This window comes from Squalius cephalus, assembly GCF_949319135.1.
Source record: "Squalius cephalus genome assembly, chromosome: 21".
Classification (NCBI taxonomy): domain Eukaryota; kingdom Metazoa; phylum Chordata; class Actinopteri; order Cypriniformes; family Leuciscidae; genus Squalius; species Squalius cephalus.
In genome coordinates this window covers 5,423,666-5,436,362 of record NC_137142.1, presented here as the reverse complement: position 1 = coordinate 5,436,362, position 12,697 = coordinate 5,423,666, and the positions used below count along the sequence as shown (strand labels likewise).

The window sequence follows — 12,697 nt, the reverse complement described above, 5'->3', positions numbered from 1 at the left end:
TTAATTCTTCATTAATGTCACAAAACTTTACATCAACCCTTCGATAACACCTCAAAACTCCAATACACAACTATATCAACCCTTCAACAATGCCTCAAAGCTCTACTAGACAACTAACTGAACCTGTAAATAACAACTAAAAAACTCACTATACAACTAACTCTACACTTCTATAATGCTTCAAAACGACATTACACAACTAATGTTCGATAACACCAATAATTCCTCAAAACACAAATACACAGCTCAATCCTTCAATAGCATTTGGAAGCTCTACCACACAACTTTCTTAACTATTTGATAACATCTCTACCACATAACTAACTAAGCACGCTAAACATGGATCAATGCAAATTGGTCCATTAAATCTTAATCAAGACATTCCTCATTTAATATCAATTGCTTAAAAATACTGAAAAACTAAGAAAGCACGAGACGCTTTTGAGAAGTAATCAAAGTGTTGAGTCTAGTTGTCAAAAAACACATAATCATTTTGTGCAACTGAGACATTCAATCTGTATGAAGAGCTGAAAGCACTAGGCACTGAGATGAGAACAAGACTAGTGACCGCGACTGTCTTTTCAGAGATGGACAAGGGGAGAGGAACATCAGATGACAGGTACACACAGTCTCAGCGTTGTTCATATTTCAGTTAGCAAATGAAGTGAAGCACAGAGCCAAGCAAATCCCTTCTCCGCTCTGGCCTCTCCGATTGGCTGGCACCTAATTGTGTTGCGCTGTCACGGGACGAGGCGGTAAGGAGTTAATAGGTTAATTTAAGAAAATGAACAGCCACATACATCACATGCTTTTGGAACGGAAGGTCACATTTATGCTGAAAACATGACTTTTTAGCTTCAACATCTTACCCTTTACAAAAAGTCCATACTGAGTTTTCAGTGTGAAACACGATTATAGTCCTAGAGAGGTATGACAAATGCATTACATTGAAACTGTAAATCTACAGTATACATGAGCAAGCCCAGATCTAACAAATCAAGGTCAGTTACGGCTTTAGTGTGACGATGCTATTAACAGGGAAATTTTTGGCTGCGTTCTGACATTATATAAAAACCTGCGAGAGCCATTAGCCTTTAACAAAGGATTAAAATGCACATTTGGTGTGCAAAGGGTATGAGATAAATCACGCTAAGTAAGTAAGGGAATCGATAATTTCTCAGATGGCCTGAATTGCTCTTTATCTATATTAAACAGACGAGTCTAATGGATGGCACTTTAGATGGTCCCTTCGTGTCCTTTAAAAGGCATATGCTTGGTTCCTAGTCCAGAACATTTGAAAATTATTCAGAAGAGGCTAGATTCAATTAAACGTCTCTCTCGTACCTTGAACTTTGTGCTGCTGACGAAAGGTAAATACATCAATCTCCTTTTGCTACCCGAGCAGCAACAGTCCTCAAATCTGACCAAGCGTTACCTTCGAATCTGGAGCAGACTGAAAAAATAGCCCAACGACAAGAACAGCAGAGCAGAGGCCTGAGCAAGACCAACATGCTGACATGGTGCTAAAAGAGATAACTGGATACTTTTACCAGATCAGCTCTGCTCAAGACATCTGGTATTTAGGACAGTATCGACTGCTGATTGACCAGTATGGGTTTTTAGTAACCAATAATAAAGGCAGAATCGAGAGAGCAGGCTGGCTTTGATACTCAAACCACACATAAAAATGTCCAAATGTTACTACATTAGATAACAAACCATTAAACCAAGTGATATTTCATTTAAAGCTAGATAGCATTCTGAATGCACAATATTTAAACAAAACATTTCACAAAAATAAGTTTGCTTGCATGGTTTTAAATGATAAAACGATCCATATCCTGTACAAAATTAAGACAAAAAAAAATACTAATTTGACGAACTACACTTGTACTTCATCCATCCACTAAAAATCACTAGTTGATTGAAAGCAAATTCCAAAAAGGCTTAGAGAAAATTAAGTTGATTCTAAGATTTTTTTTATTTTTTTTTATAACATTACTAAAACTTTAACTAAAATTAAAATGACAACACAAAATATACAAATAAAACAAAATTCAAAATATGAATAAAATGATACTACAATAACACTGGTATGCCACTTCCTACTGGTACTATAGATGTCCTGGCACATGCGGTCCACAAACACAGCAAGCACTCCTAATAGCGACAAACACTGCATTTAAATACAGGTAAAGTTAAATAACCAGAAAAAAACACTTTTTGATTTACACATTAGCTCTCACGCACCATCTCGCTGGAATATGAATTATTTCAGGTTATAGGATTTCGCTCTCCGAGGCAACAGGCAAGGATAAGGAACGACAGGAGACCAAAATCTATTGACATAAACGAGCTCAGATGTTGCCTTTTCATTCACCCTCTTACTTTGAAATCAATACGACTCTGTCCGTGTAGGTAGATTCTATTCACATTCCCCTCTCGCCCCGTCTCCCGGAGAGCCCGAGACTTAGTCAGCAGTCTGTGAGAAACCGTTTCAATTACACAGAGTGCTTTTAAAATGAGGGATGTGAATGCATTATAAAGCTCAACGCTGATGTATTCACTAATAATGATGGCATCCCAGGAAGCCGGCCATAATAATCCCCAATGACATATAGAGTAACTGATGGAAGCCGAAATGGAAAGGGGGTTTGTCATGTGATTGATTTCTCCTTCAAATGAACTGGTGCTGCTCTTGAGCGAGGAGAACTGGGGCATATGACACGATGACCCCGTGACCCCTGTGCTCTGGTACATCAAGTACTGTCAGATGACAGTCTCTCCGTGCGTGTTCTTCACTTCTGCTCTAATGACCCCTAAAAAGTTATCTTGTGACAGGAAATGATGATGTTCAGATGCTCAGAAGGAAAAGCATGTCTCCCTGAAACAGCATGACCTTTGCTCTGATGCCAACCTTATAAATCTGAGTTCAGTCTGCTCAATGCACAATCACCTCAGAGCATCTCAAAATATCACTGCGATGCGAAGAGCTACAATTGGACTAAACTTAGCGTCACTGGCACACTGTCTCAAAATGTAAGAAGAAGTGAAACTCACCCCAGGAATATCTTCCGGCAATTGTCTGCAAGCTCACAGCCTAGTAATCAAGTAGTAAACAGTTACAAAGTGGACGTAGAGGCCATCAAAGTGACATTGAAAGGAACAAAATGAATTTGCAGAAACAGAACTGAGATGGAAGCTCATAAGTGACTGGATTAGAACGCTCTACATGTCGCAAGCTTTACAAATAGTAAATCACACAGGACACTCAACGTATTGTGGGCATCTAGACACGACCAAAACACAGCAGAGACCACTAGTCAATCCCCCTCGTGACACGACAGCCATCGGCACAGATCCTCAGCAAAGACCACAAGAACCAGACCGGTCCTCCACTCAGACCCTATGGCAAGCTTCAGGCTCCACGCCGGTGTAATGAATCGCTCTTCAAACTAAAGGAACTGGATGAATATTTGAATGCTACCGATCCCAATCTGAATTCTGACTTCTGATGCAGCCTGAATCATAATCACACACTGTTTGTTAAACGCTGTTCGCTGTAAATGTTGAATGAGACCTGAACTGAGCTGGACGATGACATATAATTATTTGCAGAACTGCTTTATAGATGAAATGAACTAATTTAATAATTGATGATCTTTACAAAGGAAGAGTAGAATCAACACTGAACTGACTTCAGATGAACAACAGCCGAAATGCATAATTTTTTCTTTATCAATGTAAAGCTGCTTTTAAACTACCTGTGTTGTATAAAGCGCAATATAAATAAAGGGGACTTGACTTGATTATAGTATTGCGTCGTTAGTTTTTTTTGTAGATTTTTTTATTGATACTAAAAATATATTTATATCATGTAATCAATATTTTTAACTAGCGACTTGACCATTGAGTCAGTGAACCCAAGAAACGGGGAAAATTCACAACACATTCTTATGAATCTAGCATTTTCATTTTTTCCACATCATTTCTAAATATTAACTAAGAATAAATAATGAATTCAAAGGTTAAGAATATTTTGAAAAAGCCAGAAAAAGCTAAATGCTGAATGTATATATAATATATAATATATATATATATTTTTTTTAATGAAAATGTTAAAAAAAAAAAAAAAAAAAAAAAAAAGAGAGAACTTGTTGCAATTTAATGCCAAGGTAAATAGCTGCTGACCTACTGAATTTGATATTAGACAATCAGACAACACCGGAGCCATCTGCGTCATTTTATGCTTAAGAAAAGATGTTCGAAAGAAAACATTTGAGAACCAAAACTGTATAACATTCATGCTTTCAGTTAATAAAGCTGGTGGTCACTATGAACTGTATAGAAAAGAGCAGCATGGTGTTCCTTACAAAAATTCATAAAGTTTAGAACAAAATAAAGAGTAAATAATGACAGAATTTAAAATAATGTTTTAAAATAACACAATAAAATATGATATATTTAGATCTTTTCACTAAATGTATCATACTTAAGCATTCAGTGTGAAATACATTGAATGGAATAAGTAATACCATGTCCCATAGCGTCTGTCCGTCTCTAGTGTCTAATGAGCGCACAGCTCATTTCCTCTTCCGCTAATGCCACAAAGTGAGAGGAATTGTAAAGTATCCCAGAAAGGACAGCTACTTTACAAATAAAGACAGAGTCCTAAAGAAGTTAATTCTGGATAAATTGACTTTGACCCCAGTAAAAATCCTCAGGATTAATTAATTGCTCCAATTAGGTGATGAATGTGGCCACTTAGACTAATTGTCAGTGGAGCATGGGCTTCTCCAGTCCTCATGGGACCTTTAAGGAGCTTTCAAGAAAGAGCTTTTTCTGAAAGTAAACCGCGTTGTATTGAAGTTTTAGAAGGCAAAGTCATTATAATCGGTCCTCTGAGAGTGATTAGCAGCACATGTCAGATTGTGTTTTTAGATGTGAGTTTGTGTGAGAGATTAATGACCGCTGTTAGTGTGCTTGTGCTGTCTGGCTAGTGATAAACCAGCTGTTATGTAACAGCCCTGTTTCCCTGGTTAACTATAAGTAATAATTATAAGTAATAATTCGTCAATGAGGCTTCTGAGATTTGGGTAACAGAACAAACAAGCTCTTGATGAGTGGGAAGATTAGATCCATCTTGTTAACTTATTGGCAAATAACTTTATTTTTTTTCGGTCACACAATTTAGAGTCCAATTGTTACTATTAACTAACTATTAACTACAACTTTTGCCCCAATAAACTCCTAATTACGTAAGGTAGTTGTTAAGTTAAGGTATTGGGTAGGGATGTAGAATATGATCATGCAGAATAAGGCATTATTAATATGTGCTTTATAAGTACTGATAAACAGCCAATATCCTAGTAATATGCATGCTAATAAACAACAAGATAATAGTGAGAAACTGACCATAAATTAAAGTGATGCCTTTTTTTCTTTTAACTAAAGCTTGTCCAATAGTTATACATTATTGTCTTTGACTATCTGTACATTCAGTTTGAAGCTACTTAGGTAGTAAAGGTCAGTCTGACTGAACAATCACATTCATTTTGTGTTTACATGCCATTTAGAGGCAGGTTTAAAAAAATAAAAAAATAAAAAATAACGCACAGCAGTGTTTTGGTTTAGCGACTGTATAGAGAAAACTTCAAAGAAATGATCAGAGATGTGAAAGACTTAAAAACAAACAAAAATAAAATAAAATAAAATACTGATATCATCACAGACATACTAAGATTCAAGAGTTTGGGGTTTGGGTTAAGATTTTTCAATGTTTTTGAAAGAACTCACCAAGGCTGAGATATTTTTAAATATTATTACAATTTAAAATATCTGTTTTCTATTTGAATATATTTTAAAATGTAATTTATTCCTAAAATGTCAAATCTGAATTTTCAGCATTATCAGTCTCACATTATCATGTTTACAAAGAACTATTTGATAGGCCAAAAATGTCCAGTTTAGTGGCATCAAATCAAAAAAAGATCTATAAGATCTCACTGTTCAAGAAACATTTCTTATTATTATCAATGTTGAAAACTGTTCTGCTGCTTCATATTTTCGTGGAAACCATAATACATTTGATTCAGGATTCTCAATAGAAAGTTTAGAAAAAGCATCTATTTGAAATAAAAATCCTTCGCATTCTTGCTGAATAAAAGTATCGTTTGAGGGCATCTAATATCTTTCAAAGCTTTGACGCAACTAAACTGGAATTTTTGGCCGAATCAAGTAAATAGTTCCATGTTGGTAGTTGGAAAACATGACTTTGTTTCCAGGCAGACTGATACACCCAGACTACAGCCAATCCGATTTCAGCCAGCTCTTCCCATTTCTGTGTGCAATATGCATCAGACTGGCAGTGACTGTGGGTGGTCCATTGCCATGCCGTCTGAGGCTCGGCTTCCTAAGACTAAAGAATATCTTACATTCAATTCAGAATGTCTGAACATCGAATTTGAGTGCCTCGAATACTAAATATTATGTACGTCCAGTTACTACATTGCAGCAGTCAGTTATTTAGAAACCTTTTACGACACCATAAAAGAACAATTTGGTGTACAAACCATGAATGACCACTGAGCATTAGAGTGCCTTACAGGCCCTCATACATCTCTGTTTCTATTACCGTCTCTATTCAAACAGTAACTAACTCCATTCTCTATGGATGTCAGCTGCACAACTTTGCCTTATGGGCCTTGTACTGACGGCAGCGGCTGCTCCCCTGATTAAATTCATCACCTTTATTACAGTGTGGAGTGCAGGGCCTAGCATGGCTGACTGCTCCTGTTGCCCATTGAGGGCATTCATCTGCACTAACGGGGGCAGGGGTTTACGCATTAGACTGTGAGCATCCCGTCTGCTTCACGCACATGCATCGCTCACAGGTGACACGCCAGGGCCGGTCGCACGTCTCATATCTAAAGGCCACACTACTCTTCAGAGCGGGGAGAAACATCTCTCTACAACACTGACTATGGCAAGGGGCTTCACATAATGTGCATCAAATACACCGGTGCTCGCTTGCACTTGTTAAAGTGGTTTTAGGCTGTGGTTTTGGCCAGTGGACCCCTTTCACAGACTGTGATGACGCATTTCCACAGTTATTAACATTGTAAATATAGTAATGTTAGATTATACTTTGGGTTGTATGTATTACCTTGGCATTACACGTCAGAAAGCTAGTTGCTGTGTAATACAATGGCTAAAGGAGTGTTTTGACATATCTCTCTTCTGACCACCTCAATCAATTCCTCAATATTCATTTTTTTCCCCCTTTTGGAAAAGTCATAAACGCTATTGTGTATATACGCTATATATTTTTTTCTTTTTCTTTTGGAGCAAATGGGAATGCAAAAAAACCCCAATAATAATAATATATATATATATAATATTATTTTATTATTATTGAGGTTATCGCATATCGCATTTTTCTTCAGTATCGTGCAGCCCTAGTTAATAACTGTGGAATATATATATATATATATATATATATACACACACACACACATACATACAAGTTTGCCCAACCTCCTACTTCCCTTTCTGAGAACCCCGAATATTTGAAATGTCATGCAATTTTGTAACTATATATATATTTCACAAAAAAGCTGGGAGTTCAAATCATGGCAAAATCATTGGGGATTTTGAATTAGGATTAAACAATGTCCCCAATCACTAAGCTATTATTGCTCAAAATGTATAGTTCACAAGTTCACATTTTAATTTAAAATACAAATTTGGCTTCAGCACACGCTCTAAATTCCCCTTGGATTACTAAATTAATACATATTTTAATATTTAATACAAAACAGTCAGTAGAGATAGAGGTGAAATTGGGGTGGTGGATTCCTGATTTTTTTTTAATGTGATTAAAAAAACACAGTAAATCCTGCCCTCTGACCTGCATCCGATTCCGTGTTTTACGGGATTTTCCTATCATGCAATTGTTCAATTGGGGGATTTTCTAAGCAAATATATGTGATAAACTGCACTTAATTTGATTAATGTAATAATATTGTTAATAGATTAACAGTTTTAAAATGTTATCTGTCATTCAAACAGCTTTCTCATCTACTGTAAAGTGTCTAAAACGACCAAGTCCAAGACAATCTCCCCAGAGCAACCCAGAGTTAGTGACCCAGAGCTCTAGGCCACAATAACAACACAGGATCCCAGACAGTCTTCAGTATACGGTGCCTTAAATGTGATTAAATGTGAACTTATGACCTTTGGAAACTGAAAATTTCTCCGGCCTGGATCTATAACTACTAAACTAGCACCAAATGTTCAAGAAAAAAACAAAAAAACAACAATGATAATGATTCAATAGCAATTTATGGGAGGATATAGCAGTTCGTCTAGTTTCGGTAGATTACATTAGAGTAATTTACAAAAATTAACAGTGCTCTCACAGTAATAATGTCAGCAATTGCCTAAATCCAAAGTGCTCCCAAGCTACCGCTTGTACCCGATTGTGTGATATTACAAACAAAAGTGTAAAATGAATGCACATTATGAGATGGATGCAAGCCGACACAAACACACACATTCACGCACTCTCATCCAAACAGAGCCAGATTTGTTGCATATTACAACACCCCATGGGGAATATCACACATGCGATCTCACGCAGCTTCTGAGCGATCGCTTGCCTCGATTATCAATGCTGCCACTGATTTTCAACACTCTCAATTCATTTCTCCATTTTCATTCTCCAAGAGCCGTGCAGAAGACGTTCATGTATGATCAATGCAGTGGTCCAGCATGAGCGGTAGACCGTAATTTACGTTCTAGGACAGGACAGAGCTGAGCTCAGCAAAAGCCCGTGATTTAGGGTTGCTTTGGTGATGGTTCCACTATAGCGGCAAAGCATCTGAGATTAAGTGTGTTGAAGAGCGCAGCCCATATGTTGCAGCGCTGTAGCGCGACAACAGGACATACGTTTCTCAGCGGATCCAGAAACACATTTTCTATTCTGATAATCACAAAAGACCATGACCAAATGTAATTCGTTTTCTAAGAGGCAACTAATCAGAGGTATGCATGCATGCATTTGCACACCCTCTTAACATGCAGATCTGAGCAGTATGTCCTGTTTATCTAAGGTCAGGGATCAGTTCTGCAATGGTTCAATAGTGGAAGTGAAACCGACTCTCATGAGCACAAGACTAACTCGCTGTCTCAGTCTGACTGAGTTTGTGCTCCCTTGACAGTGTTATTAATTCAGATTTGCACAACCTAGACTGTGACAAACCCATAATACGTGGTGGAGGAAACTCCTCTAACTGGCATATTGCTGAAAAAGATCGCATTAAACAGCATGACACATCTCTACGCCAGATTCTCACCAACTCTCTGTGTATAAAGCTGTGAAAACTCATGACGTGAGTCATACTGTACTTCGCAATTGAAACGCATAATATTGTTCAAGTTGGCAGGAAAGATCAGCCACATAGTCCTGATTACATGGCTAATGTTACAGGCGAACATCACTGATGTTGTCCAAAAGCTAGTTTCGACCAGAGGGAGAGGCTGTAAATGTGAGTGGCAAGAAGCAAACAAGAAAGCGACTGTGAAAGTGCTGCAATTCACAAAGCACAGAGTGTAAAGCCAGGCCGCAGGCCCGTCCAAGGGGTATATGGTGATGTCCGAAAAGCAAGTTTAACAGGATAGTGTATAATAGGCACTTTTTGGTGTATTTATAATAGTGTCTATATTGACAAATGAGAATATTTTTCAACAGAAGTCATTTTGCACTGACGTCACAGAGGAGTCGTTAGGCTTACGTCATTCCACTGCGATGTGCAGATGAACAGGATCCTCGGGTATTTAACTGCGGATGCCAAGGGACTACGTCAACACTGAAATGCCATGTTCGGCGCAGATGATTCACTGGCAAATAACCGTTATTTGGAATGGTGTATGTCAGCAATTATAAACCTTCCAACCTACCTAACTTGTGCAAGGGAGGGTGGTAGCGCTCAGGGGTGTCAGAAATATGACGACTCTCTCTCCCTCACACTGTAATAAGTAAGTAATGATGAGTAATGAGTCGGTAATGTAGAGTAATGTGTGTAATGATGGAGTTTTATAAATGTAATTTCACTTTAGGTTTGCTCAAGAGGTTTTAAATGACTACAAGCACATCATGATCTGAAATTACATTTGCTTTGTTTTGACAACATTTTCTTTCACAAATTTTCAATTGGCAGTTTGAAACTCCATAAAGTAAAAGAAATGAAAATGCATTTGTTAAATAGGCAGGAGAATTACACTACAAATGAACAATGAAAATCAGTCTACGCTGACAGATCTGCCTCTGCATCGAGGAATAAAAGGAACATTGAGCAATAAAAGGGGGCCCTCCGTAGAAAAACGTGGGTCGATAGATAGATTTTTTATCATCCTTTGATCACTTTAAATGGATATTTAGCGTAATTTTATTTGCAATAAAGGCCAAGGCTCTCTGTAAAACATTTATAAAACAGACTAAACGAGAAAAAGAGCACAGTCTGTGCAAATATATAAACCTCATTAACAACTTTATAAAGTTGACAGCAGGAAATGGGTACAAGAGGTTTTAAAGAATTAGTCAAGAGCCCCCTGGTGCCATAGTTCACGAAATTCCCACCGTTAACCACAAAGTACAGAGAGGTCGACTCCTCTGGGACCACAATTAAACCATGTCATGGTGCACAGTAGTTACAAGACTAATTTGACAAACTAAGCTACGTGAATACTGACGTAGCTTATACAGCGAGGGGAAACGGTTTCCTTCACAGTCTATGACGTTTATTTTTAAACGGCACAAACTGTGAAGGAAACACTTTTTTTCAACTTACTCTTATATGCATAGTGTGGCATTTTGTTAGGCTATTTTAGTAAACAACAGTTCTCGCGATGACTATTTAAATTGCAATGCTCCAGAAGAGGATCTGAAGGTGACAGTAAGTTTCTCTTGCTTGTAAGCTCAGTCGCTTATTTTCTGCTAAATGTTCATTATAACGTAGGCATTAGCAGTCCAATTATACGACTATTCACTCGGAAGTGATTTGGAACGTTCTCTTTTAGAGCAGGCAAACCGTCGGAACGGGGCAAATTCTAAATCGAATTTTCCTAGAGTATATCTTTTAACAGTTTAAATGAGAAACATTGAGTTTTAATTTTTTACTTAAGAGAAAGTCTCCTAGACAATCATATTATTACGGTGAAATTAACATTTTGCATTACGGTCATTCACATAGCCTATGACACAAAAATATATTTTTCTAACGAGAAATCCACCAGAATCACTGTAAAATCATTTCGCAAGCCACAGGTACCCCCTTGCAACGGAGAAGTAGCGACTACCATATCCGAGCGCAAACTTAAGCAGCTTTTAAAGCTGGACTATAAGGCTGTAAACGTCGTGTGATTGATCGGCAAAATAAGGGTGAAGGTCTGACACCAAAAAAAAAAAAAAAAAAACAACAACACACACAACTGGCGCCATAAATTGTTGCTATTAAGCGTTTTGCCATGCGTGGACAACCCGCGCGCAGTTCCCAGCAATGCCATTCTGTGGGATTTGACGGACACATGTCACTTCATCAACATTACCTTCGTCGAGAAGCCGTTCGAGGTGGTTGAAGATCCCGCAGAAGTTGGGCAGACTGCTCATCAGTTTCTTATCGTTCATGAGCTGCATCAGATAATCAGGGGTCGGCTTCGGCTTTTCTTTCGTTTCCATTTCCCCCACCATATTCCACAGAAATCACAATCGACGCCCCAAAAATAGACAGGAAAAAGTCCCAAAATAAATAAAGCCTGGAATATAAATAATAAATAGAGTACAAAAACGCAAGTGAAGGAGGCAAGTGCCCGAGTCTTCCGCGGCAAAGGATGCTGTCTCTGTCTTTACGCACAATCCGCTGCTGCAATACTGCAATTCTGGGGATGACAGTTGTTTTAGGGCAGCTGATGAAATGAAATTAAATGAACAGAATGAAATATATACGAGTGGAGAGTGAAGCCAGGTCTCCTTTCAAAAACAATTCCCAATAAATCCCACAAGTTACTCGCAAAGGCGACTCCCGCGTGTCCAGTGTCCCTCTTAAGATTTATTTTAGCGAGAGATTTGTCCTTAACTTCCTCTTGAGGCGGTGGAAATGCACCCTTTCCCCGAGTTGCCCAAAGCTTCCTGTGTCTGGTCTGTCTGTGTATGTGTGCAGCACTAGAAACGTCTGTCCCTCCTGTCTCTCACGCGCAATAAAGGCGCTTTCTCAATGAGATTGGCATTCGGTCCTCCGTTACCGACCAGCTCTTCTTGCGCTCGCGAGTCCGTCACATGATCACTGAGTCCCAGCAGCAGAAATCAGACTGTGGGAGGAGAGAGAGAGAGAGAGAGAGAGAGAGAGAGAGAGAGAGAGAGAGAGAGAGAGACTGTATACATTTGAAAAACAATTAGCCCATTTTAAACGCAGACTCGATTCTGAAACATATACGTATCGGGATGCGTGTCTTCAAATGAACTATTAGGCCTATTTTTTTCCAATGCGTGCAAGTTGTAAGTCAACATGAATATCCATCCATTCCCCAAAGACCTTGTTCTGCATCAATATCCAGCACTATTTCTGATATGTTTAAGCATGCACAACAAAAGCATGAGGAATAATTAAACAGTTTTTATTTATTTAAATCATCATTTTAC

General features: G+C 38.2%; 1 protein-coding gene across 8 annotated transcripts in view; it reads right to left on the bottom strand.

Moving 5' to 3' along the window:
• Window positions 1-12,363, bottom strand: part of qkib (QKI, KH domain containing, RNA binding b) — a 106,023-nt gene extending 93,660 nt beyond the window's left edge. For 2 of the 8 annotated variants that reach the window (XR_013819481.1, XM_079854533.1), the window contains exon 1: window positions 11,608-12,358. Coding sequence is in view for 7 of the 8 variants with exons in the window: in XM_079854533.1 (XP_079710659.1) it covers window positions 11,608-11,749 (142 nt within the window). In the remaining variant the exon portion in view is untranslated. Of the gene's footprint in view, window positions 1-11,607 lie in introns of all 8 variants that reach the window. The other 6 variants (XM_079854536.1, XM_079854530.1, XM_079854531.1 and 3 more) reach the window with 5 other exon arrangements.
• Window positions 12,364-12,697: the final 334 nt, after the last annotated feature.